The sequence below is a fragment of the Planococcus citri genome, chromosome 5, assembly GCF_950023065.1.
Source record: "Planococcus citri chromosome 5, ihPlaCitr1.1, whole genome shotgun sequence".
Lineage (NCBI taxonomy): Eukaryota > Metazoa > Arthropoda > Insecta > Hemiptera > Pseudococcidae > Planococcus > Planococcus citri.
The window spans coordinates 13,656,071-13,678,986 of record NC_088681.1 but is presented as its reverse complement, the minus strand read 5'-3'; the positions used below and the strand labels follow the sequence as shown (position 1 = coordinate 13,678,986).

Below are 22,916 nucleotides of genomic sequence, written 5' to 3'. Positions count from 1 at the left end.
TAATAAACAAAGGCAACAGCACATGCATAACACAACTACTATCAGCAATATACACACATGTGTACACACACACATTACATCATCAGTTGTTGACGCATGCGCTGTTGCATTTGTTTATTACTCAGAGTTGGCGACATAACCAGTGGAGTTTTTTGTGTATGATTAGCGGTCTAGGTTAACTAAAATGTCGACGCTTCTTCCCTCTAAAAAATGGACAAAAAAGGAAAAAACTGAAACCAAAACCGATTCCATTGAAATCAAAATTTTTAACCAAAACTGGAACGGGATAGATAATATTTTAAAAAACCAAAACCAAAACCTTTACTTTTTCAAAAAACATAAAACCGAAACCAAACCCGAGAGTGATATCTATCTGGTTTTCAAGCCCTAAAAACAGTTATGGTTAGTGACACAATTTCAAAAAAATTTTTTAGGTCAAAGTTAATCCTTTTTCCAGTTAATTTTTAACGGTTAAAAACCGGTTAACAAGCCTGATTTTTGACCATCACCCTTTTTCATGTTCCATATTCTGTTTCATTTTGCATTATTTTCAAAACTTTTTTCGTTTTTTCATCACTGACCAACAGACATGTTGCTTTTTGAAGATGAGGATTCGATTTCATTCTTCTGCATTCCTCATTTCAGCATCAGATGTTAGAACTGATCCATAGAAATAAAAAAATATGTAACAGGCTTGTCTCAGGGTAATATGTACCTATTTCAGGTGTCTCAACTTTCAAATCTTCTAAGGAGCCTTAACTTTAAAAATCTGCTTCAAGTTTATTGTTTTCACAATTTTTAAATGAATTTCTTGATCATAGAAACCACAAAACCCACTGATCCAGTTAGGTACCTTTTACAAGGAAAAAAATCTATCAATTTCCACATAAACAACTTGCTATCACTCTGTTCTTGACATCGTGCTCTTCATTAGGTAGGTACTTAATAATTGCTGAATCATCAGTAATTTATAAACAATCGTTTAAAAAGATGACTCTACATCGTCGTCACATCGTTGTAGGTAAGTAATTTTCATGCAACTTCGATGACCATCATCATCATCATCATCACCATCACCATCACAGAAGCACTACACCGAGTAAATACACATAGATACGTAAATGTACGCAACATTACTTTCATTCTCATCAACGCATCTGTACTCGGACTCGGCGATACGAATACGAGTGATAATTTTAGATACCACTAATTCGTTATCCCCTCTCGTTACCATACTCGTATTTTTTATTCGTCGTCTTCGACAAATGCACCAATTTAACAAACTATCCTTTAATAGTCCTTAATTGAGTAAACACGCCATCCACAGTACCGCGTGTATGTACATAACGAACGTGTACTCGCTCCGTAAATGTTAAATACCCGACTACGTACTCGTAGTACTCGTAATTCGAACCACGACGATGAATTCGCTCCTATTATCGTATCGATTAACCTATCAAAATCGCCAATAATTGATGGAAAAATTAGCTCACATATGACGCGCGATCGTTTCTCAAAACGTGATAATACAATTAATGGTGCTAAAGTAAAACTTCGATGATAAGTTGTGCGCGTTTTTTTACCCCGCCAAAATACGAGTATGTTTAAATATAAGACGATATTTAGTTGTGATACGCGAAGTATCGTGTTGTTCTTCGTCATCCTGTCCAGCCTATTGGAGACCAATGCCAGAAGTCATCAACAAATCAACACCGAGGAAGCTTGTAAGAAAATCAAAAGTCAGTCTCATTATTCGCTCGGTGAGGTAAGTTGAAAATGCTATTGCATAAGCTAGGTACCTTTTTATTTGCAAAAAAAAAGAATCATCGACGAATGAATAAGTCTGGCCATAGTACATATAATACCCTGCTATGTACCTGTTGCTCTATACTCATTTAGATGACTGGATACTGGTACGGAGTGGAGATAGTGGAACATATTCATAGTCGTAATAAACCGAATGTAGACAGCTGTATCAAGGTGGAACTCAAGACCAAAGGAAATGATAACGTGTACTTGACTTGGAGGGAGAAAAATCTAGCCGTTACCTATACCTTTTACAACCAAGATAGTACGCAGCGGGGCGTATGGACCTCTTTGGGTGATCAAACTGGTAGGTACTATTCAGTAGACTTTTTTTTCGCACGATTAGTGATAGATGATAGAGAATGAAAAGGTACGAAATATTTTACCTAAAGGACAACCCCTCCCACCCCTCGCCCTAGAAACCTTTCATTGCAGGCAAATAACACTCCTGGAAGGTTGTAGATGAAGTCGTCGCTGTCTTTAGAGAAACTCTGCACAAATTTTGCTTCTGTTTGTCATTTTGAAAGAGCTGCAAACGTTGAATATTTTTCAACTTCTATTCCAACGTTTTCAATGGTTCAAATGTGCAGAATTTTCAACTGGAATTCTGCATAGATCTGTCATAAAAACACCAAAAAGTTACATACGACATCGCTGGAGAAGGGGAGGGGAAAGAAAACGTGCTGGAGTCTCTTTAAACGAACTTTTGGATTTTTCAACGCTTTAGAAATATTAAATTTATTGGTCCTAAATCGATTGAAAGGGCTTTGGAAATGGCTTATTCGAGTTGATGAATGCCAATAACTTCTTTTGCACTATATTTGTAAAATTTCCCAAAAAAAACTGGAAAATCAAAAAATGTGCTGGAGGCTCCAGAATGATTTAAAATCAACACCAATCGATTTGGAAGGCCTGAAATAGGACGTAGAATTATTTTCAGTTTTCGCCCATCTAATTTGATCAAAAGATTTTTTTTATAAATAAAAGTCGATCTTTGAATTTTCAAACATTTTTTTCATCAAAGTCCAATTTTGCTAAGTGATAGATTTTTCGATATGATTTCGTCTCTTTTTTGTTTGGCATAAAAATAAAAATTGTCTGTTGTTGAGCCATCTTCTCCCCCCCCCCTTCAAAAATGTGATCATCAACGTCGAAATTTTTCAAATTGATTAAATAATTATTAACCCGACAGAGCCATTTTTTTGAGTCCTCAACACTCGAAAAAAAATCAAAAATGAGAAAAATTAAAAATGGAATTTTGAATTTTACTCGAAAATTCGATACCTAGGCTAGTAATTTTTGATTTTAAGAAACAAAGTTCTCGTATTTGAGTGAGGAAATTGTTCAAAGTTAGGTGAAGAGAGAAGAGGGGAGGGGAGGGGAGGATCACAAAATTGGTTGAAACGGTTGAAATGCACTTGACCTATAAAATTTTACCATTTCGATTTATTTTTCAATTTCATCTCTTAAATTCGAAAACACTTAAAAAAATAATGAGTTTGAAGCTGATGCTGATGGAGCTCAAAAAGGAGAGCTGAAAGCTTTTAAACTTTACAGTAAAAATTTTTCTCATTAACTAATCTGTTCTTTTTTGTCAAAATTTCGAACGAGTGTCAATTACATCAAGTAGATATGTATGAGCCTGCGTATTTGGAGCCAAAAATGGGGGAGGGGGAGAGAGGAAGGGTCTGGAGCAATCAAATTTTGAAATTTTTGCACCTATCACTTGGGTAACTTATTTCTATCTTTAAAATTTTGAACGAATACCGAACTATCAAGCAAGTTTGAGTCTGACGTTCAGTTGATGAGATCAAAAAAAAAATCCTCATGTTTTTATATTTTAGGTAAGGCTGGTTATTCAGAACAATTTTAAAACTTCAAAAATAATCACTATTTTCCCACCAATTGGCTAAAAAATTTTAAATTTCTAAAAATTGAGGAGAAATAATTTATTTAGGGAAATTTAATTAACAATGGACAAAGGACCCCACATGGAAATGTTTGGTAAAAAAAAAACTTTTCAATTCTCATTTAGTTTCACTCTTTTTTCAGTAGAAAGAATAGGGCTGTGAAGCTGTTCAATTTTTTTCATTTTATTATTCTCAATTCTTTTTTTTTCAAAATTTTAGAAATCACAAATATTTAATAACAATGTGATACGAATTTTACATTACTATTGTGAGGGCTTAGAGGGCTCATATCACAAAATCAAGTTGAAATTTGAAACCAGCAGTTCTAAAAACCAAGCAAACCATAGGTCACACAGATCTTCCAATTTTTTTCAAATTCGGGCCTTTTTTGAGGGCTTAAGAGGCTCATATCGAAAAAGTAAGCTAAAATTTGAAATTAGCAGCCCTAAAAACCTAGCAAACGATAGGTCACACGAATTTTTCTATTTTTTTCAAATTATGGGCCTTTTTTGGGGCTAAGGGGGCTCATATCAAAAAAGTAAGCTGAAATTCGAAATCAGCAGCTCCAAAAACTTAGCAAACGATAGGTCACACGAATTTTTCAATTTTTTTCAAATGAGGGGCCTTTTTTGGGCCTCAGGGGGCTCATATCGAAAAAGTAAGCAAAAATTCGAAATCAGCAGCTCCAAAAACTTAGCAAACGATAGGTCACACGAATTTTTCAATTTTTTTCAAATTAGAGGTCTTTTCTGGGGCTTAGGGGACTCATATCAAAAAACTAAGCTAAAATTCGAAATCAGCAGCTCCAAAAACCTAGCAAACGATAGGTCACACGAATTTTTCAATTTTTTTAAAATCAGGGGCTTATTTTGGGGCTTGGGCAGCTCGTATCGAAAAAATGAGCAAAATTTCAAAATCAACACAGTGTAAAACATAATGAACGACGTATCACACAAATTTTTAATTTTTTTTCCAAAATTTTCCCAAAATTAAAGAGGGTGGGGGGGCGGAGGTCATACAATGTTTTAGATTGAAGAATTTGAGAGGAAATTACGTTATAAAAAAGGTTGCGCTGTAACATTATCCTTTCCAAAGTAGGTACGTGCTTACAAGAATTTCCACCATATTCTGCTCTGATCATTAAATGAAGGAAGAGGGGGAAATAAAAGCAATTTTAGACCTTCGAAAAAAAGGAAGAAGTATCAAGTTACATATTTTCGAAAACCTGATTCCGATTCTGGGACCTATGTGACCTCAAACTGAAAACAGGGGCCCCCGGAGAGGTAAATTTTTCTCACCCCAAATTTACACTTTCAAAAATATTAGGCCTCAGCTCATTCCTTGAGGAATTGTTTTCATTTCGAGGGAAAACGAATATCGAATCAAAAATCATCACCTTAGAAAATTTAGAATTCGACAACCATATTGCATTATTAAAATTTTGGGCTCCAACCCCCTCTCCCCTCCTCCTCCTCCTCCTCCTCACCGACTTTATTTTGGGAGGTTGATTGTTGATTTTAGAATCAAACGGTTTTCAGACTCGAAATTAGCGTCTCCAAAAACATTATGATTTGATACCCTTTTTATCGATAGTTTGAGATTTTTTCAACCCCCCCCCTCCCTCCCACCGTTACCCTTCTTCTTCTTCAAGAGTTAATTTTATCGTAAAGATTTCAAAAAATAAAATTCAAAATACGAAGCAATTTCTCAGAAATACTTACTTTTTTGAACTTCAAAACTTTTCAAAAAAAAATGATTTATCAACTCGTCTTGTATTATTTTTGTAGGCTTTCAAAGTTGGTGATTGAAACGAAAAATATCAGCTTCAAAATATAGTAGGCTTGGAAGGGCAAGGAAAAGGCCGTACTTACTAAAATCATCGTAGAGTTTTCCAATTTAAAAAAAAAAAAAAAAAAAAAAAAAAAACAGATTTTCTATTTTAACCTAGTATCTAGTTTATTTTGTGGACCTTCGAAGTCGAACATTGAAACTGAAAATAAATTACAACTTTAAAGTCCGGTGGCTTGAGGAAGAAGAGAGGGGAAAATTATGGCTCTTTTCAAAATTGATGGTTTTGGACAAAAATTGCTACTGAAAAGATAAACACAGTTGAAAACGTCCACAAAGACAACTTCCATCAAAAATGGATTTCAAAACACAATATTTTTTTCCAAATTATCTCGAACTTTTTTTTTTTTTAATTTTAAAAGTTTAATTAAATTGAGAAAACATCAATTAAGGAGAAGGACAGTAGAACGGCCCCGAAAAAAACCCACAATTCTTAGAGCTGACCAGCCCAACCTCCTATTAATTTAGAGTACATAAAATTAGGTCGCAAATAAATTAACTCCGAAATGTTGAACATAAACGTCTTGATACGTCACTCTTATAAAATACAAAATACGCGAGTAAAAACATAACTCACGAATTCTCAAGTTAAACGATGATACATCTGCGTGATTAATACCGAAAACATTAATTTTAATTAGAAAGGAAGTAGCAATTCTGTGTAACTTTGTAGCAATTTTTGGAGTCTTTGATTTCTTCAGAATTTCAGAAATAGTAGAACATTTTTTAACAATTTTTAAAATAATTTTTTTCCTTTTGGGTACTGATCTAGAATTTATGCACTTTTAATATCGAATAATACCCTCTTCGTACTCTTCGTTGCTCAGCAATCTAGCATAGAATCTAAGGAGGAATTCTTCATACCACAAAAATAGAAAATAAACCATCTAAGATCGTCGTAAAAACAATTAGAACACATTTACCTATCAATTATCATCACCAAAGATGACTCATCATTGTACGAAAAAGTTCAACAGCTCGATCAAATCGAACCCCAATACCTCGAAAATGATTTTTTCAACACCCTGTAGTATTCACTATAAATTCTCTTCACTCTTCACAAACGCCAAGAGTACTCTAAGCTTAAACAATCAATTAATTTCTCATTTTTCAGTTGCAGAAAAACCATTCGGTTACGATTACGAGCAATTCGCTGGCAAACTGTTCGTAGTACGAGCATCGGATAATCTAGTATTAACATTTTGTTCATCTACGAAACTATTCACTTTGGTATTATCGAAAAATTACACGATGAATTCGACCGAATTGAACAGTATACATAATTCTTTAACACGAATAAGCGGACTAACGATCAAAGACGCTAAAAGGTATTGTAGAAATGGTGCTTATAACGTTAAAGCTGAGAATTTTCTAATCTTATTTATACTAGGTTTTGTTGCATTTAAAATGTATGGAAGGTATTCGTAAATTTGTAAGCAATATATATGTATTAACTCGCTCGATAATTATAAAAAGAAATTTGTATTATAATAAATATATTATTTAAAAAAAGAAAATAAATAAAATGAGTCAATTTATTAATTTTGCCAAAATCAAAACTCAAAAGAGAGGTAAGTAAGTAAGTAATTAATTATTTAGTTCGAAAAAATTGCAGCAGAAAATAAATAAATGAAATAAATTAAAACAACGCCATAAATAGGAATAAATAATAATATTAGATGATCAACATGACAATCACTCCTTTGTAGCTGGACATTTGTAGGAGGTTGAATCTTTGCAACAGATTTCTTTTTGAGTAGAGATCTTGCTTTTCTTCCATCCTTGGTCGCAGACGTTCAAGAATAAATGAGCCTATTAACGAAATAATTATTCGACATAAGTACTTAATGATCACAAACACGACGAAAAATAAAATGAATAAATATTAAATAATAAAACTTCGATCTCACCTTTTCTTTATAAACTTCACGATCAACAGTACCACAAATGATGGATGAACTGGTAGGTAAGAATTTCACCATCTGAGTATTTAAATTATTTCACGTTAAAATCGAGTCGATTAATTAAACAATAAAATAAAATACGAATTATATAAATTAAAAAAAAAACAAAACACCATATTCACCTCTTCGAAACATTTCGTCGAACATTGAGCAGTATTTGCGCAATTGACCGGTTCTTCAACGTCAACAGTAATGGCAGGATTTTCCAACATGGATTTAACAGCTCCTCCGACAATCTGACTGCTCAAAAATACTCCACAAGTGCAACTTGCGTTCGCTTGGGAAGTTGCAGCAGCACCACGTTTATCTTTTACAGCCAAAGCAGAGCTACGAATACACAAATTAACGAAAAACGAACCAATTGAAAGAAAAATATTCGTTAAAATTATTTCAAATCACTTACCATGATTCCAAGAAGGCTACGAAACAACCCAAGATGAATAATAAATCAATAGCACGAGCCATCGCGAATAAGGTATCGATACTTCGAAGTTCGAGTACACGAAAAAGTAAACGTAGAATTACTCAGGACGAAACCACGAACGATAATAAACTCACAATGCACGATTCGAATTTATATATAGCCCAATTAATTTACAAATATTATCGATCACGACCCACAGGTACGATAATAATTCGCAGTAAGCGAATTAGTGTTATTATTATTCCAAACATCATCGTTCGAGGACGTCGATGACCATCGAACATAAACATATAGGTAATTCTCATCGACACGATCACATATTTCAATTCATAAACATATTTAAAATCAAAACTAACCGCTCAAGCTTCCGAATTCAATGCTCAGGTCAATAAACGTACAACGATGAAAAAAAAACTGTATTTAAAACAACAAATTGTAAACAAACCTCTTCTATTTTTACGGTTACGTGTTAGCTTGTTTATTAATCACAGATACATACTACTAAAATATATGTAGGTATTCAAATTCCATCACGTTCGGTTTTTCTCATTACTTTAGCAATTCCATCCAAAACAATCTTTTGGCCAACCGAACACGTGAACTTACACTGGATTATTTTCCGTACAGAGATTACTTCAACAACCAATTGAACGTTTTCATCAACGTAGCAAGGATTCGGAAACTTGACCGATTGTTCGACTAGAATCGTACCTGGGCCGGGTAAATGGCATCCGATGGCTCCGGAAACTAAACCGTTTAATAAAGCTCCATGTACTAGAGATCGACTGCCATCTGTACGAAAATGAATCGGGTTCCAATCACCGGTTAATTCGGCGAACGAGTGAAGATCTTGGGTGGTAAATACTCTTGTGAGGGTGTATTTATCACCGCAGCTGAGATGTCGATGGAATATACGTTGTTTGGGTATCGTAGATAAGATTTTAGTGCTGAGATTGGCGATCATTCTGAGCAAAAGAATCGAATATTCGAGTTAAATGAGATGGTTCAGAGTGTAAATAAGTTAATGTATAATGTTGAAGATGAAACGTACTCGATGTTGATTGATCTGAACCCAAACGAACGTTGAAATCTTGCAGAAATATTTTAGCCAAGTTCTGGAATCTGATGTTCGAACTGGTGGATAACTGTTTCATATGGTTCAATACTCCTTCGTTGATATAATCTGTAAACGAAGAATGAAACAAATAATTCATGTTTCTCTTCATATTATTCTCGTTCTGTTCGCAAAACTTAATTCAAACCCACCGAAATTCGATCCAGAAGCCAGTGTAGATATCAATATGGTAATAGCCGAAAGAACAGTTTGCTCGTCTTCGGAATGTAAACAATTCACCACCGAATTGATCCCCTTAGATCGGATCAGATATTCTTGCTGAACAGGATCTGTACAAAACAATATTCCAAATGAGAACAGCTACGAATACGATGAAATAAAAACCAATTAGTTCAACTAAATAACCATACCGATGACGATATTGCAAATCCCTCCGATGGCATATTGTACCAAAGCAGGATCAGATTCGGAAAGTTGATCCAGGAATAAATCGATAACACGTAGAGACGTCAGAAACTTATAGTTGATCGGATCGTAAGCGAAATTAGCCAAATTTGCGATCACTTGGAGTTTATTTTCTGCGAACAAAATCGATCATCGTTAGAATTTCCTTCGTAGAACCGAACAAATCGGAACGAAAGCTGACGTTGAAAGTTCCAGAAGTACTAAAGAACTAGAGGTGAACTTACGATGAGATTTTGTAGTTCCAAATTCGGTGATTAATTGTTTCAAATAATCGTATCTTCCTACACCATCTTTAGGTGTTCTCATACGCAAACGCTCCGGCCGGCTGAACATTAAAATACTGGCTCTGTTTTAACGAAAATATAACGAATTAGTGTTCTTACTCGATCAATATGGCGAGAATTTTCAACTGGAACATTAAATTAATTAATTATACGATTAATTAACACCAATTTTCACGATTTTTCAGACGAAACGCAAACTTTGATCATTTCAAAAGCTTTTCACGATGATTCAGTTTCTGCGCATGCGCCAATGGCCATGTGCAGAAGAAAGTAAACAAACATATCTAAATCGCAAACTGAGCACTTTAATTGAGCACTCTATCTTTTTATTAATTAATCAACTATTTTACATTTTCACAGGAATAAAATTCGATATTTCCAGTCCTGGAACTCTTCCGGTCTGGAAATTGAATCAAAACATCAAAATCACCAATTCAAGTCGAAGAACACGTTCAAAACTGAACGAAAATCAGTGTACCGAACGTACGTCTAAATCGCAAACTGAGTTCTTTAATTAAGCATTCTGTCTTTTTATTAATTAATCAATTATTTTACGGTTTTCAAGGAATAAAATTCGATATTTCAGGTCCTGGAACACTTCCGGTCTGGAAATTAAATTAAAATCACTAATTCAAGCAGAAGAACACGTTCAAAACTGAACGAAAATCAGAGTACCGAACGTTCGTCTAAATCGCAAACTGAGCTCTTCAATTAAGCACTCTGCCTTTTTATTAATTATTCAATTATTTTACGGTTTTCAAGGAATAAAATTCGATATTCCAAGTCCTGAAACACTTTCGGTCTGAAAAAGAAATCAAAACTGCCAATTCAAGTTGAAGAACACGTTCAAAACTGAACGAAACTCAGAGTACCGAACGTTCGTCTAAATCGCAAACTGAGCACCGTAAAATTTCTCTCATTTTTTCAGCGTTCAACTAGAAAAATAAGATTTTAACGTTGAAATTATAACTTTTCAACGCGAATATTCGTCAATTTGAACTCTAATATGCTGTAAATACACTCCCAACTCGATAAATAATCTTTTCAACGAGAATTTCAGCATTTCCTGTCATTCCGAAATTCTCCAGCCAAGTTCTAATCAACCTGAACAGATTGAATTCAGTTCTCAGCTTTCTAAATCACACATTCGAATACCCGAGGATGATTCACGTTGAAAATCATCGACAACCTGATCGAAAAATAAAACACTCGAATAAATAGAAGCAAAACCTTGCGTTTATTTTTTTTTTCATCATTATTTTACAATGGAAATAATACTCTACGTTTATGAAACTATTTTAATAGGATTGAACAACGAAAAAGAAAAAAAAAAGAAACGATGATTAAGTTACGTTTAAGTTATACAATTAAACTTAGAAAATAACGCGTAGTGATACTACTCTTACATATTTCCTTATTATAAAATCAATTATATTGTATATAGGCACATATTTTAAATAAACGTCTACCTAGTTCATGATCATGATGATGTATATTATAGTACGTAGTTGTTTTTGAAATCAAAACTCAAAACTGGCTATTAAATAATGTCCATAAGGAGGTATAGGTATAATTTGTGATCACAGAGAGAGAAACAGAAAAACAGAAACAGAAAGATAGGTAGATAAAAAGTAAAGAGAAAAACACACTGATTGAAAAAAAAAAAGAAAAAGGGTTCCATAAAAATTCGACGTTTTTTTTCCTTGAATTTTTTTTTATACAAAACAGAAGACTTATAGCGTACTGTTGATAAATTTCGTACACAATGTTATTTATAAACACGATGGTAAAGGTATCTCGATTGTAACGCGAACATAATACTGTAAAAATTAAAAAGAATTGATTTGTTTTCACGCTTCGAGCGTCTCATAAATATAAGCGTGTCAGTCCAATAATAATTTTTTGATGTAAAAAAATTTACTCGTGAAAAAAGAAAGAGAAAAAAAACAGTACGACGACTCGATAAAGAGCAGACAGAAACACTTTCAACGGAACACTTTTGGTGTCATATTGTCTTCACTTTAGAGAAATATATGTAGAATTTTTCGTATCTCTATTATTTTATAAATAGGTATCTACAATATGCATTTTTTAAAATGACAATCGAGCAAAAAAATATTATTCTATCTATTAAAGGTAAATAGTACATTAAAATCAAAACGACAGACGCGAAACAAGGTACGAACAGAAAGAGAGAGACAGAGAAAGAGATCAAATTAATATTATAACGTTGCGTAAAATTTTTTTCCATTTTTTCCATTTTTTTTTTACATCATTAAGAGATTTAGAAAAAAAAATACTACTTTAAAAACTTAACATAAAAACAAAACGAAAACAAAAGAAACAAAAGCGAAAAAAGAACACTTACAATATATACGATTCGAAAAAAAAAATAAAAGAAATTAAGTTAATGACGAAGAAGAAAAAAAAAATAATAAAATAAAAATATTTATAATTAATACAAAATATAATACATTCGACCGTTAAATGGACTCTTCGTATTGTGTACTTTCAGATCCAATACCTATATTTATACTACACAGTCAAAGGTACTACATTTAAAGCTTGGCAAAAATAAATATGTAAATAGGTAATTCTGTTATTTTTCTTTGATGCAATACACATTACAATGTATAAAGTATAATATGGTAAGTAATCTATATACTCGGGTGTTTATTTTTTCTCATTTTTTTGAAAAATTCCAACAGAGGCCATGATAAGAAAAATATCGTACTTACATTCGTAATTATGTAAAATATCAAACATAAAATTGGTAACTATTTTTGGTATATCGCGTAAAATACACATTTATGGGTTGGCCAAAATATGTACACAAATGTCCCATAAAATTAAATAATTATGACACGTTTTCTTGCTGATGTTATTTTTAAAATTAGGTACAAAGGAAGAAAAATAAATAGGTATTTTTTTTAAATCTCAACGTAGGTAATAAAAGCTATAGAAGTGGAAATTTTGCTCGATTGGAACGTAAAACTTTCAACGATTGGATTTTAAATTTTTTTCATAATTTTGATATTTGACTTTTTTTTTTTTTTTTTGAAAAAAATGAAAACGATTGTTCAAAAATTATCAAAAAAAAAATTATCAATTCATTTCAATATTGTAATATTTTACAAAAATGGTTATTTTTTTGGAATTTAGATGAAAATGTCTCAAATTTGTAGGTGTGAGAGGGGGGGGGGAATATTCGTTTTTTTCTCCAACAAAATTTTAAATCTATCAAATTATTCATTCATTTTTATAATTTTCAATTTCACTCAAATTTCGAGTTATAAAATCTCTTTTTTTTTTTTGGAAATTCATATGGACCTTTTTTAGAGGAAATTATAAGAGAAATATTCTTTCATGCCACATTCTTCGAAAAGATTCAAATTGCATGAAATAAGACCAAAAAATTGTACAAATTTCGAGATATCGATATAAAATCTCGATTTTTTTTTTTTTTTTGAAATAAGACTGAAAAATGGAGCAAATTTTGAGATATCGATATAAAATCTCGATTTATTGAAAAATTGATAAGAGCTTTTTTGGTAGGAAATTTTATGAGGAATATTTTCATTCATCTTCGATTTTTTGAAAAAATTCAAACTGGAAGAGATAAGATCAAAAAATCTCTTGTTTTTTGGAAATTCATGAATATCTTTTTTTTTAGAAAATTGCATGAGAAATATTTTCATTAAATTTTTCAAAAAAATTCAAATTAGATGAAATAAAACCAAAAAATGTCCAAATTTCGAAATATCGAAAAAAATCTCGATTTTTTGAAAAATTGATAAGAGCTTTTTTTGCAGGAAATTTTACGAGGAATATTTTTTTCAATCTTTTTAATTTTCGAAAAAATTCATGTTCTCAGAGAAACGATCAAAAAACCATTTTTGACTCAGAAAGACCAAAAAATGTCCAAAATTCGAAATATCGACAAAAAATCTCGTTTTTTTGAAAAATTGATAAGAACTTTTTTTGCAGGAAATTTTACGAGGAATATTTTTTTCTATCTTTAATTTTCGAAAAAATTCATGTTCTCAGAGAAACGATCAAAAAACCATTATCGACCTGAAAAGGCCAAAAAATGTCCAAATTTCAAAATATCAACAAAAATCTCGTTTTTTTGAAAAATTGATAAGAACTTTTTTTTGCAGAAAATTTCACGAGGAATATTTTTTTTCTATCTTTAATTTTCGAAAAAATTCATGTTCTCAGAAAAACGATCAAAAAAATCATTTTCGACTTAGAAAGACCAAAAAATGTCCAAATTTCAAAATATCGACCAAAAAATCTCGATTATTTGAAAAATTGATAAGAACTTCTTTTGTAGGAAATTTTACGAGGAATATTTTTTTTCATTTTTAATTTTCGAAAAAATTCATGTTCTCAGAGAAACGATCAAAAAACCATTTTCGACTTGAAAAGACCAAAAAATGTCCAAATTTCAAAATATTGACCAAAAAATCTCGATTATTTGAAAAATTGATAAGAACTTTTTTTGCAGGAAATTTTACGAGGAATATTTTTTTCCATATTTAATTTTCGAAAAAATTCATGTTCTCAGAGAAACGATCAAAAAACCATTTTCGACTTGAAAAGACCAAAAAATGTCCAAAGTTCGAAATATCGACCAAAAAATCTCGATTTTTTGAAAAATTGATAAGAACTTTTTTTGCAGCAAATTTTACGAGGAATATTTTTTTCCATCTTTAATTTTCGAAAAAATTCAAATTCTCAGAAAAGCGACCAAAAAATGTCCAAATTTCGAAATATCGACAAAAAAACTCGATTTTTTGAAAAATTGATAAGAACTTTTTTTTGCAGGAAATTTTACGAGGAATATTTTTTACCATTTTTAATTTTCGAAAAAATTTATGTTCTCAGAGAAACGATCAAGAAACCATTTTCGACTTGAAAAATTTCGAGATATCGATTTTTTTTTTTTCTGAGAATCGATAAGAATATTTTTTGTAGATAATTTCAAGTTTTTTGAAAAAATGCAAATTGAACGAGTTAAAAGCCAAAAAACGATTGACCAACTGGATAAATTTCATGATATCCACAAAAAGAGCTAATTTCACATCCCAATTGACAAAATTAAATCTAAAAAAAATTCCAAAAAGTAAGTAAATCTTTATCCTGGAATAAACTGAAAAAAAAACACGGATCTAGGTAAATCAAACTCGGTAAAAAGGTCGAGTGAAAAGAGCTCTCGAAATGCCCTTTGCTCCTCACTCGACCATTCAATGAGATCCGTATTTGAAAAAAAAAAAAAAAAAAAAAAAAAGGTACAAAGGTGAACAACTGAACACGATTAATTTTCACGTTCAAGCCGAGGTACCTCAAAGGGAAGCAGCTTATAACAAAACAGAAAAAAAATTAAGAAGAAAACAAAACAATAATAAATGTAAACAAACGGCGGAGAAGAAAGAAAAAACTACATCGTATATAGAGAATAATAATAAACGATGATAATAATAATACAGATAATAATAATACAGATAATAATAATCATATAGCTTTCATCATCATTATCATCACCATCATCAAAGATTATTTTTCGCATATATTCGTATATATCGATTGCGATTTTACGTACCTAGTGTTTTTTAGTATTTCGATTCAAAAAATGCACCTTCATCGCGTACTAATTTGATCAATTTTGTTCATTTTTTTTTACATTTTTCTTTTTAAAAAAAAAATATTAAAATCAAAATGGAATGAAACCGCGTATCGCCATATTTATATAAAACGCAACCTAACATAATAATTGTAACAATCGTAACATAATGAGAATAACGACAAAAAAAAATAAATTAAAAAAAAAGAAAAGATTTAATCACAGTTATATTTGTACTTTCAACTTGAAAATATTTTTCAAAGCAACATTCGAATCAGTTAAATTATTATATAAATTTGGGTACCATTTTATTTATACTTTTTTTTTTTTTTTCTTGTTGATTCAATGATATGAAAAATTGCTTCTTATTTTCATCGTAAAATGTAAGATAAGTAAGAGTAGGTAGTAAATAAAACACGTCTCGATTATTTTAGAACATTATCACTTTTGGTGAAACAAAAAAAAACCACTTTCTTATCACAGGATTAACGAATATTTACTTCGACGTTATCCTCACAAAAAAAAACAGAAAAAAAATGATCGAATTCGATAATTCACAATTAAGAAGCGTCACGAATAAGAAATTTTTTCAAAATTCAATATTTTTTGTTCGTTTTAGATAATTTTTTTAATACAAAAAAAAAACATACCACAGCAATTATATTTTAGTATAACACGAGGACAAAAAAAGAAGAAAAAAAAACAATTAAAATATAACAGCGATGACATTCAGATCACAATGATGATGGTACCCGAAACATTTAATAAACGAAAAAAAAAAAAAAAAGGAAACAAAATTAACATCAAGATTTCGAGGTGTATGAAAACGACAAACAAAACAAATTAAACCCGAATTGAAATTCGAATATGAAAGTAAAACGCACGCGTATATTGCATATACATTTATATATTAATCACAGAATCACGCAGTTCGAGAAAAAAAAATTTATAAACAACGAAAAAAGAAAGAAAAAAACAACTTAGAGAGTTTTGAGATCGAATTTTTTCATATTCCGAAATTACGATAATTTTTTTTCGATATAAGTCCCCCCCACCCCCACCATCAGTCGCGCGATACACTAAAATGGCCGAAAGTTGATTTTCGAGAACAAAAAAAAAAAAAGGTTATGGGAGGAGAAACAAAAGAAAAACAACAAAAAAAGAAATAAAACGAAAGACGATGTGCGTATTTTGTACATCTAGGTACCCACTACTTTAAGGAAAAAAAAAATTATGTCAACTTAATGCATATTATCATATATACGCTACATTTAGGTAGACTACGCGTTGTACAATCCAGATATTTTCGTCTTTTTTTTTTCTTCAATAATCTTATCGCATATTTAATAAAAATACCTAAAATACTATAGAAAAAAATTCAAACTCGTAAAATATTAATTTTAAAAAATACGCGTAATTTAAAAAGCGCGCTGGGCGACCGAATCAATGAAAGAGAGAAAAAAAAAGGAAAAAGGGCGAAAAATAATTAAACTCGACGAGACTACGATAGAAAAAATATATGAAAATGAAATTTCACTTAAAATGTGGTATAGTAATATCTTCTACTATGTATCTAATTACTTACATAACTTTTAGCAAAAAAATTTTATTTTTTATACTCTTAGATTCGTATATAAGATATATAATATTACGCAAATTTGAAGAATCGCTAGAAATTAACGACGTCTTTCAAAAATTATAATATTTTTTCCAATTTGAAACTCGAGAGGTAATAAAACAATAGGCTCTCGTGATGATGACGTTCGAAAAAGGCCGCCTAGATTCAGACATGTTTCACATTCGAATATTTTTAAATAGGTTAACAAAAGAGATCTGAGCTGAAATTTTGGTATTTTTAACGAATTTAACGTTCTTTTTTTTTCTTCGTTCGTGATGTTTTTTTTAAAAATTCAATTCCTTTGAATTTCATCATTTTTAATCGAATCGTTCGCGAACGACAGTACTTAACATGCCAAACAAATCGAATTATTTTCACTCGTTACATTTTTCAGTCAAAATTCTGCATTTTTGAAATGAATCGTTCGCGAACGACTCGTAAAAAAGAGTCGAAATTTTTCAAACGAATCGTTCGCGAACGAAAGTCTTTGACACGCCAAACAACACATCGAATTATTTTCATTCGTGATGTTTTTCTCTTGAAATTTTGCAGTTATGAAATGAATCGTTCGCGAACGACTTGTAAAAGAGTTGAAATTTTTCAAACGAATCGTTCGCGAACGATAGTCTCTGACACACCAAACAAGTCGAATTATTTTCATTCGTTACATTTTTCAGTCAAAATTCTGCTTTTTGAAATGAATCGTTCGCGAACGACTCGTAAAAGAGTCGAAATTTTTCAAACAAATCGTTCGCGAACGAAAGTCTTTGACACGCCAAACAAATCGAATAATTTTCATTCGTGATGTTTTTCTCTTGAAATTTTGCAGTTTTGAAATGAATCGTTCGCGAACGACTTGTGATTGCAACCACAATCGAAATTTTTCAAACGAATCGTTCGCGAACGAAAGTCTTTGACACGCCAAACAAATCGAATAATTTTCATTCGTGATGTTCTTCTCTCGAAATTCTGCAATTTTGAAATGAATCGTTCGCGAACGACTTGTAATTTTAACCACAATCGAAATTTTTCAAACGAATCGTTCGCGAACGAAAGTCTTTGACACACCAAACAAATCGAATAATTTTCATTCGTGATATTTTTCTCACGAAATTCTGCAATTTTGAAATGAATCGTTCGCGAACGACTCCTAAAAAAGAATCGAAATTTTTCATACGAATCGTTCGCGAACGAAAGTCTTTGAAACGCCGAACAAATCGAATAATTTTCATTCGTGATGTTTTTCTTTTGAAATTTTTCAGTTTTGAAATGAATCGTTCGCGAACGACTTTCAATTGTAACCACAATCGAAATTTTTCAAACGAATCGTTCGCGAACGAAAGTCTTTAACACGCCAAACAAATCAAATAATTTTCATTCGTGATGTTTTTCTTTTGAAATTTTTCAGTTTTGAAATGAATCGTTCGCGAACGACTTTCAATTGTAACCACAATCGAAATTTTTCAAACGAATCGTTCGCGAACAAAAGTCTTTAACACGCAAAACAAATCAAATAATTTTCATTCGTGATGTTTTTCTCTCGAAATTTTGCAGTTTTGAAATGAATCGTTCGCGAACGACTTGTAATTATAACTGCAATCGCAATTTTCCAAACGAATCGTTCGCGAACGAAAGTCTTTGACACGCCAAACAAATCAAATAATTTTCATTCGTGATGTTTTTCTCTCGAAATTTTGCAGTTTTGAAATGAATCGTTCGCGAACGAAAGTCTTTGACACATCCAACAAATCAAGTAATTTTCATTCATGGTATTTTTTTCTCAAAATCCTGCAATTTTGAAATGAATCGTTCGCGAACGACTCGAAAGAATCGTTCACAAACAAATCGAATGAATCGTTCACGAATGACTCGAAAAAATCGTTCACAAACGACTCGAACGAATCGTATCGTTCACGAACGACTCGAAAAATCAGTCACGAACGACTCGGAAGAATCAGTCACAAACGACTCAAATGAATCATTCACGAACGACTCTAACGAATCATTCACGAACAGCTTGAATGAATCATTCACAAGGAATGTCTCCTCTCCCTTCATAAATCATCCGTCGCAAATGAATCATTCGAGAACGAAGCCAAAATCAATTCATTCAGATCTTCTACCGCATATGAGCACAGTTCATGGGAAAATGAATCATTCGCGAACGACTCGAAAAAAATATAGTACATTAATTTCGAAAAAAAATCCAATAACGATTCAGTCGCGAACGACTCAAAAGAATCATTGCGAGAAATCGATCAATTTACCATCCCCCTGGTGAAAAAAACGTTCACGAACGATTCGAGATCATATTTTTCATCAATTTTTCAAAAATGAATCAGTGATTCGGTCGCGAACGACTCACAAGAATCGTTCGCAAGTGAATCATTTTTCATTTTCTATTCTACAAAAACCTCTTACCTATAAATGAATCATTCGCGAACGACTCCATTTTGAAAAATAACCGCAATTTAGCATTTCGGTCGCGAACGACTCTAAAGAATCGTTCGCAAGCGACGCTTTTTCCAATCCTTTTCTTCTCCTACCACTATCAAAAACCACATACACCGGTCAACTTTTGAGAAACCGTTCCAACGAACGAATCGTTCGCGAACGACTCACAAAAATGAATCGTTCTCAACCAAAACTTTGAAAAAAACATGTCCCCAGCCCTAAATGACCACAAAACAGCTTCAGTACCAAAGACATCGCGTTCGCGAACCTCGGCAACCAAAACAAGGAAATTTCGACTCTTTTCGTCAGTCGAATCGTATCCAAAGCACACGTCGTCAATACATATTGCGCTTCAACAAAAGCCTCAAATTTTGAATCATTCTCACATTAACGACCACTCTAGTTCTTCAACCATCGTCTTCTTTACTCACTATCTACAACACAAAACAAACTTTCCAATCTCGTCTCGACATAAAACTCACAACAACATTATACGCACACGTAAAAAAAAAAAAAATTAAAAATAAAATCATACATAATACAGAAAGCAATCACGACGATACAATATCACTATAGTAAAGTAAAATTAAATAATCAGAGAGTAAAAAATTCTTCAAATTTGGTAACTTCGCACACATTTACATTTTAAAAATTTTTAACTCTAAAAAAAAAATAAATATAAATTAAAAACTGATTACACACGCATTTTATGAGGAGAAAAAAAACAAAAACGACGAAATAAAAAAAAGTAAACTTAATAATTATACAAAAGAGAAGAAAAAAAAATAAATACTTCGCAGTTTATGTTTTTTTTTTCTTAAAAATGGAGAGGTATGTTAAAACGAATAAAAATACAGGTAATAATATAATAAATAAGGCGAAAAAAAAATACCTATGGAAAATAAAAAGAGGTAAGTAATAAGTATCTCTAATGTACGCGACGTTTTTGTTTTTTTGTTTATATAAAATGAAAAGCTTGATAATCCATTTCAAGTCAAAATACAATTACACACATAAACTCGACTCAATTTGCAATTAGCATTGGCGAATACGTGCACCGCTGTTCTGTGACGCGTTTATATACTCGTAGATTGTCAATATGGCCATAATATGAAAGATTATTGGTGGCAGGATTCGCGTTCAACACGCTTGGAAAAAAATTTCACTCGACTTGTTACCACCACACACACACGCACGCAAACACGTACCTACACATTCTCTTGAAAAATCTTAGATAATAAAAAATACGTTTAAAAATATACGCGAACGATACATATCTTAAATAGGCGAAAAGAAAAGAAAATTCATAAAGAGGTACACGATAATAATATGTACAGAAAATACACGATTATTTTAGGTACACAGTCGCCGACCTTTTGGTATAACATAAAGATATAGAGGTACAATATGCCGAGCAAATCGGGGGAGATGATGCCTTCAAATTCATCGTTATGTAAGGCAATGGCGATCCGAATCGATAGTATAATAATTGCGACGTACTTAATACAAAAGGATACACGATAGTACAGTATACAATTTATGGCAGAAGAAAAAAATGTTTTCGCATTATTTTTAAATTGTTTTCAACACGTTGCTTGTTCGTGTTTTAGGCTTATTTCAGTCTCCGAATCGGCTACAGGCTTTTTTCCATTTGCACTGCGTGCACCATAATTCGCGGTGTTCCATGCCGTACACTTTGCGGCATTTTTTCGTTTCGCCTCGTACTCGACGAGTCGGACTGCTGGGCAGTTTCGAAGCGGGTGCAGAAAACGATAGCTTTAGGTGTTTCACCGGCGAGCTCTGCGTGTTTAAAAAATGTACAAATCAATCATTGAATTAGTATACAAGTAAGTAACCCGAAGGGATTATCAATTCTCTGTGAGAGAAAATATGCACACATTGTATATATACTTACAGAATTTGCTGGCATATTTGTAGCTGAGAAAGACCACGGTACATTGGTATTCGTATTTTTTGGTATGTTAATCGGACCCGCCGGCGAGAAACGACGGTTCGATGGCAGTGATGGATTAAGTAACGACTTTTGATATTCTGGATCTGTAAAATGCCAAATAATGCCAAAAAAATGCGTCTAATTTGGAGGAGGAAAAAAATTGTCCCTCTTGGGCGCCGCCGCTGCAGGTACCACTGGAATTGCTTAGGTACTGGTATGATTCTGGCGCCGGACGAGAGAAGAGATGGCAAAAGTAAATTATATGTACCTTCGTGAGGCGGACGTGCCATGTCACGATGCGAAAGTGTCGGAGGTGAGTAGAAGGCTTCTTCGGTTTCAACCTCTGTGTAATAAAATTCTTCTTCGTGATCGTCGAAATCGATGTCTTCGTCGTAACCGTTATCTGACGCTGATTTTTCTCTACGTGGCCTGCGAGCAAAATAAGTTCGCCGTTAAATAAGCGTATAGTCGTATTAATCTATATACCTGTTAATTAACCAGTAGCTAAGCTATGCGTATAGGTATAAGTTCTTAGTGTTAATTAACTTCGATGAACCTGAACGTCGGATGAAATTTTATTTCGAGTTTAGAAATTACGCTGCGAAGTCGATGGATTTGGTAACACTGCTGTCTGAGCTCGAGAGAAGAAGTGATTTGAACGATTGAACGAATCGTTCGCGAACGACGAAGTTGTATTCGGACAAAATCATCAATATTGAATCTCATTAAAAAAAATTCCCAGTATTGACAATATTTGACAATGAATATGAATCAATTTTCAATGAACGACTCATAAAACAGAGTTGAAAGTAATGAATCATTCGCGAACGCCTAAATTAAATCCCCAAAATCAAATATTGTTTAAGAATTTCAAAATAATTTCAAACGAGCAACAATTCCTGGTATCGAGACCGAAACGATTCGTTCGGATTCAAAATTTCATTGAATCGTTCGCGAACGACCGGATCGAATTTCAAGTCGCCGTTCACAGATCACAGACGGAATAGTGTCGTATGAGAAATTTCATTTCATCCTGATATTTTGACCGAAACGAATCCCTCAAATTCATTATTCAGCTGAATCGTTCGCGAACGACTGAATCAAATTTCCAATTATTGTTCATAGATCTGAGATCATAAACAGAATAGCGTCGTTAAGAAAAGAAGTACATGTAATTTCATTTCACCCCGGTCTTGTGACAAAAATGACTCACTAATAATTTATTTGAGTCGTTCGCGAACGACTGAATCAAATTTTCAATCATCGTTCACAAATCACAAATGGAATAGTAGGTATAGATGGGAAAATTCATTTGAAATGATTTCATTTCATTGATGTCTTTGCGACCGAAATGATTCATTCAAAATTCAATTGAATCGTTCGCGAACGACTGAATCAGATTTTCAATCATCGTTTACAAATCACAAATGGAATGGTGTCGATGGGAAAATTCATTTGAAATGATTTCATTTCAATCATGTCTTAGTG

General features: G+C 32.3%; 4 protein-coding genes across 5 annotated transcripts in view; 1 reads left to right on the top strand and 3 right to left on the bottom strand.

Annotated features, from left to right (window-relative positions):
- The first annotated feature begins 1,264 nt into the window (after window positions 1–1,264).
- On the top strand, window positions 1,265–6,992 carry LOC135849049 (uncharacterized). The gene is made up of 3 exons (XM_065369191.1): window positions 1,265–1,765; window positions 1,900–2,113; window positions 6,679–6,992. The coding sequence occupies exons 1-3, from the start codon at window positions 1,601–1,603 to the stop codon at window positions 6,990–6,992; spliced, it is 693 nt and encodes a 230-aa protein (XP_065225263.1). The 5' UTR covers window positions 1,265–1,600.
- A 93-nt stretch (window positions 6,993–7,085) lies between these two features.
- On the bottom strand, window positions 7,086–8,113 carry LOC135849051 (follicle cell protein 3C-1-like). Its single transcript, XM_065369193.1, has 4 exons — window positions 7,932–8,113; window positions 7,651–7,855; window positions 7,475–7,546; window positions 7,086–7,376 (listed from the first exon to the last, which is right to left on the bottom strand). Exons 1-4 carry the CDS (start codon window positions 7,991–7,993, stop codon window positions 7,260–7,262), a joined length of 456 nt encoding a protein of 151 aa, XP_065225265.1. The 5' UTR covers window positions 7,994–8,113; the 3' UTR covers window positions 7,086–7,259.
- A 663-nt stretch (window positions 8,114–8,776) lies between these two features.
- On the bottom strand, window positions 8,777–10,011 carry LOC135849050 (armadillo repeat-containing protein 7). The gene is made up of 5 exons (XM_065369192.1): window positions 9,717–10,011; window positions 9,438–9,605; window positions 9,219–9,356; window positions 9,004–9,135; window positions 8,777–8,917 (listed from the first exon to the last, which is right to left on the bottom strand). Exons 1-5 carry the CDS (start codon window positions 9,823–9,825, stop codon window positions 8,913–8,915), a joined length of 552 nt encoding a protein of 183 aa, XP_065225264.1. The 5' UTR covers window positions 9,826–10,011; the 3' UTR covers window positions 8,777–8,912.
- A 979-nt stretch (window positions 10,012–10,990) lies between these two features.
- LOC135849047 (zinc finger protein 395-like) overlaps window positions 10,991–22,916 on the bottom strand; it is a 134,357-nt gene continuing 122,431 nt past the window's right edge. For both annotated transcript variants that reach the window (XM_065369188.1, XM_065369189.1), the window contains exons 7-9: window positions 21,697–21,857; window positions 21,390–21,532; window positions 10,991–21,274 (exon numbers count right to left, since the gene is read on the bottom strand). In XM_065369188.1, the coding sequence (XP_065225260.1) occupies window positions 21,092–21,274; window positions 21,390–21,532; window positions 21,697–21,857 (487 nt within the window). In that variant the 3' untranslated portion in view covers window positions 10,991–21,091. The remainder of the gene's footprint in view (window positions 21,275–21,389; window positions 21,533–21,696; window positions 21,858–22,916) is intronic.

Bases quoted from the DNA above. Each gene is read 5' to 3' on its own strand.
- LOC135849049 (XM_065369191.1), top strand. From the start codon at position 1,601: ATGTTTAAATATAAGACGATATTTAGTTGTGATACGCGAAGTATCGTG. The intron at 1,766-1,899 runs GTAAGTTGAAAA...ATACTCATTTAG, and splicing joins CTCATTATTCGCTCGGTGAG to ATGACTGGATACTGGTACGG. The intron at 2,114-6,678 runs GTAGGTACTATT...CTCATTTTTCAG, and splicing joins CTCTTTGGGTGATCAAACTG to TTGCAGAAAAACCATTCGGT.
- LOC135849050 (XM_065369192.1), bottom strand. From the start codon at position 9,825: ATGTTCAGCCGGCCGGAGCGTTTGCGTATGAGAACACCTAAAGATGGT. The intron at 9,606-9,716 runs GTAAGTTCACCT...TTTTGTTCGCAG, and splicing joins TGGAACTACAAAATCTCATC to AAAATAAACTCCAAGTGATC. The intron at 9,136-9,218 runs GTGGGTTTGAAT...CTTCGTTTACAG, and splicing joins GGCTTCTGGATCGAATTTCG to ATTATATCAACGAAGGAGTA.
- LOC135849051 (XM_065369193.1), bottom strand. From the start codon at position 7,993: ATGGCTCGTGCTATTGATTTATTATTCATCTTGGGTTGTTTCGTAGCC. The intron at 7,547-7,650 runs GTGAATATGGTG...TTAAATACTCAG, and splicing joins CGACGAAATGTTTCGAAGAG to ATGGTGAAATTCTTACCTAC. The intron at 7,377-7,474 runs GTGAGATCGAAG...TTTCGTTAATAG, and splicing joins GTGAAGTTTATAAAGAAAAG to GCTCATTTATTCTTGAACGT.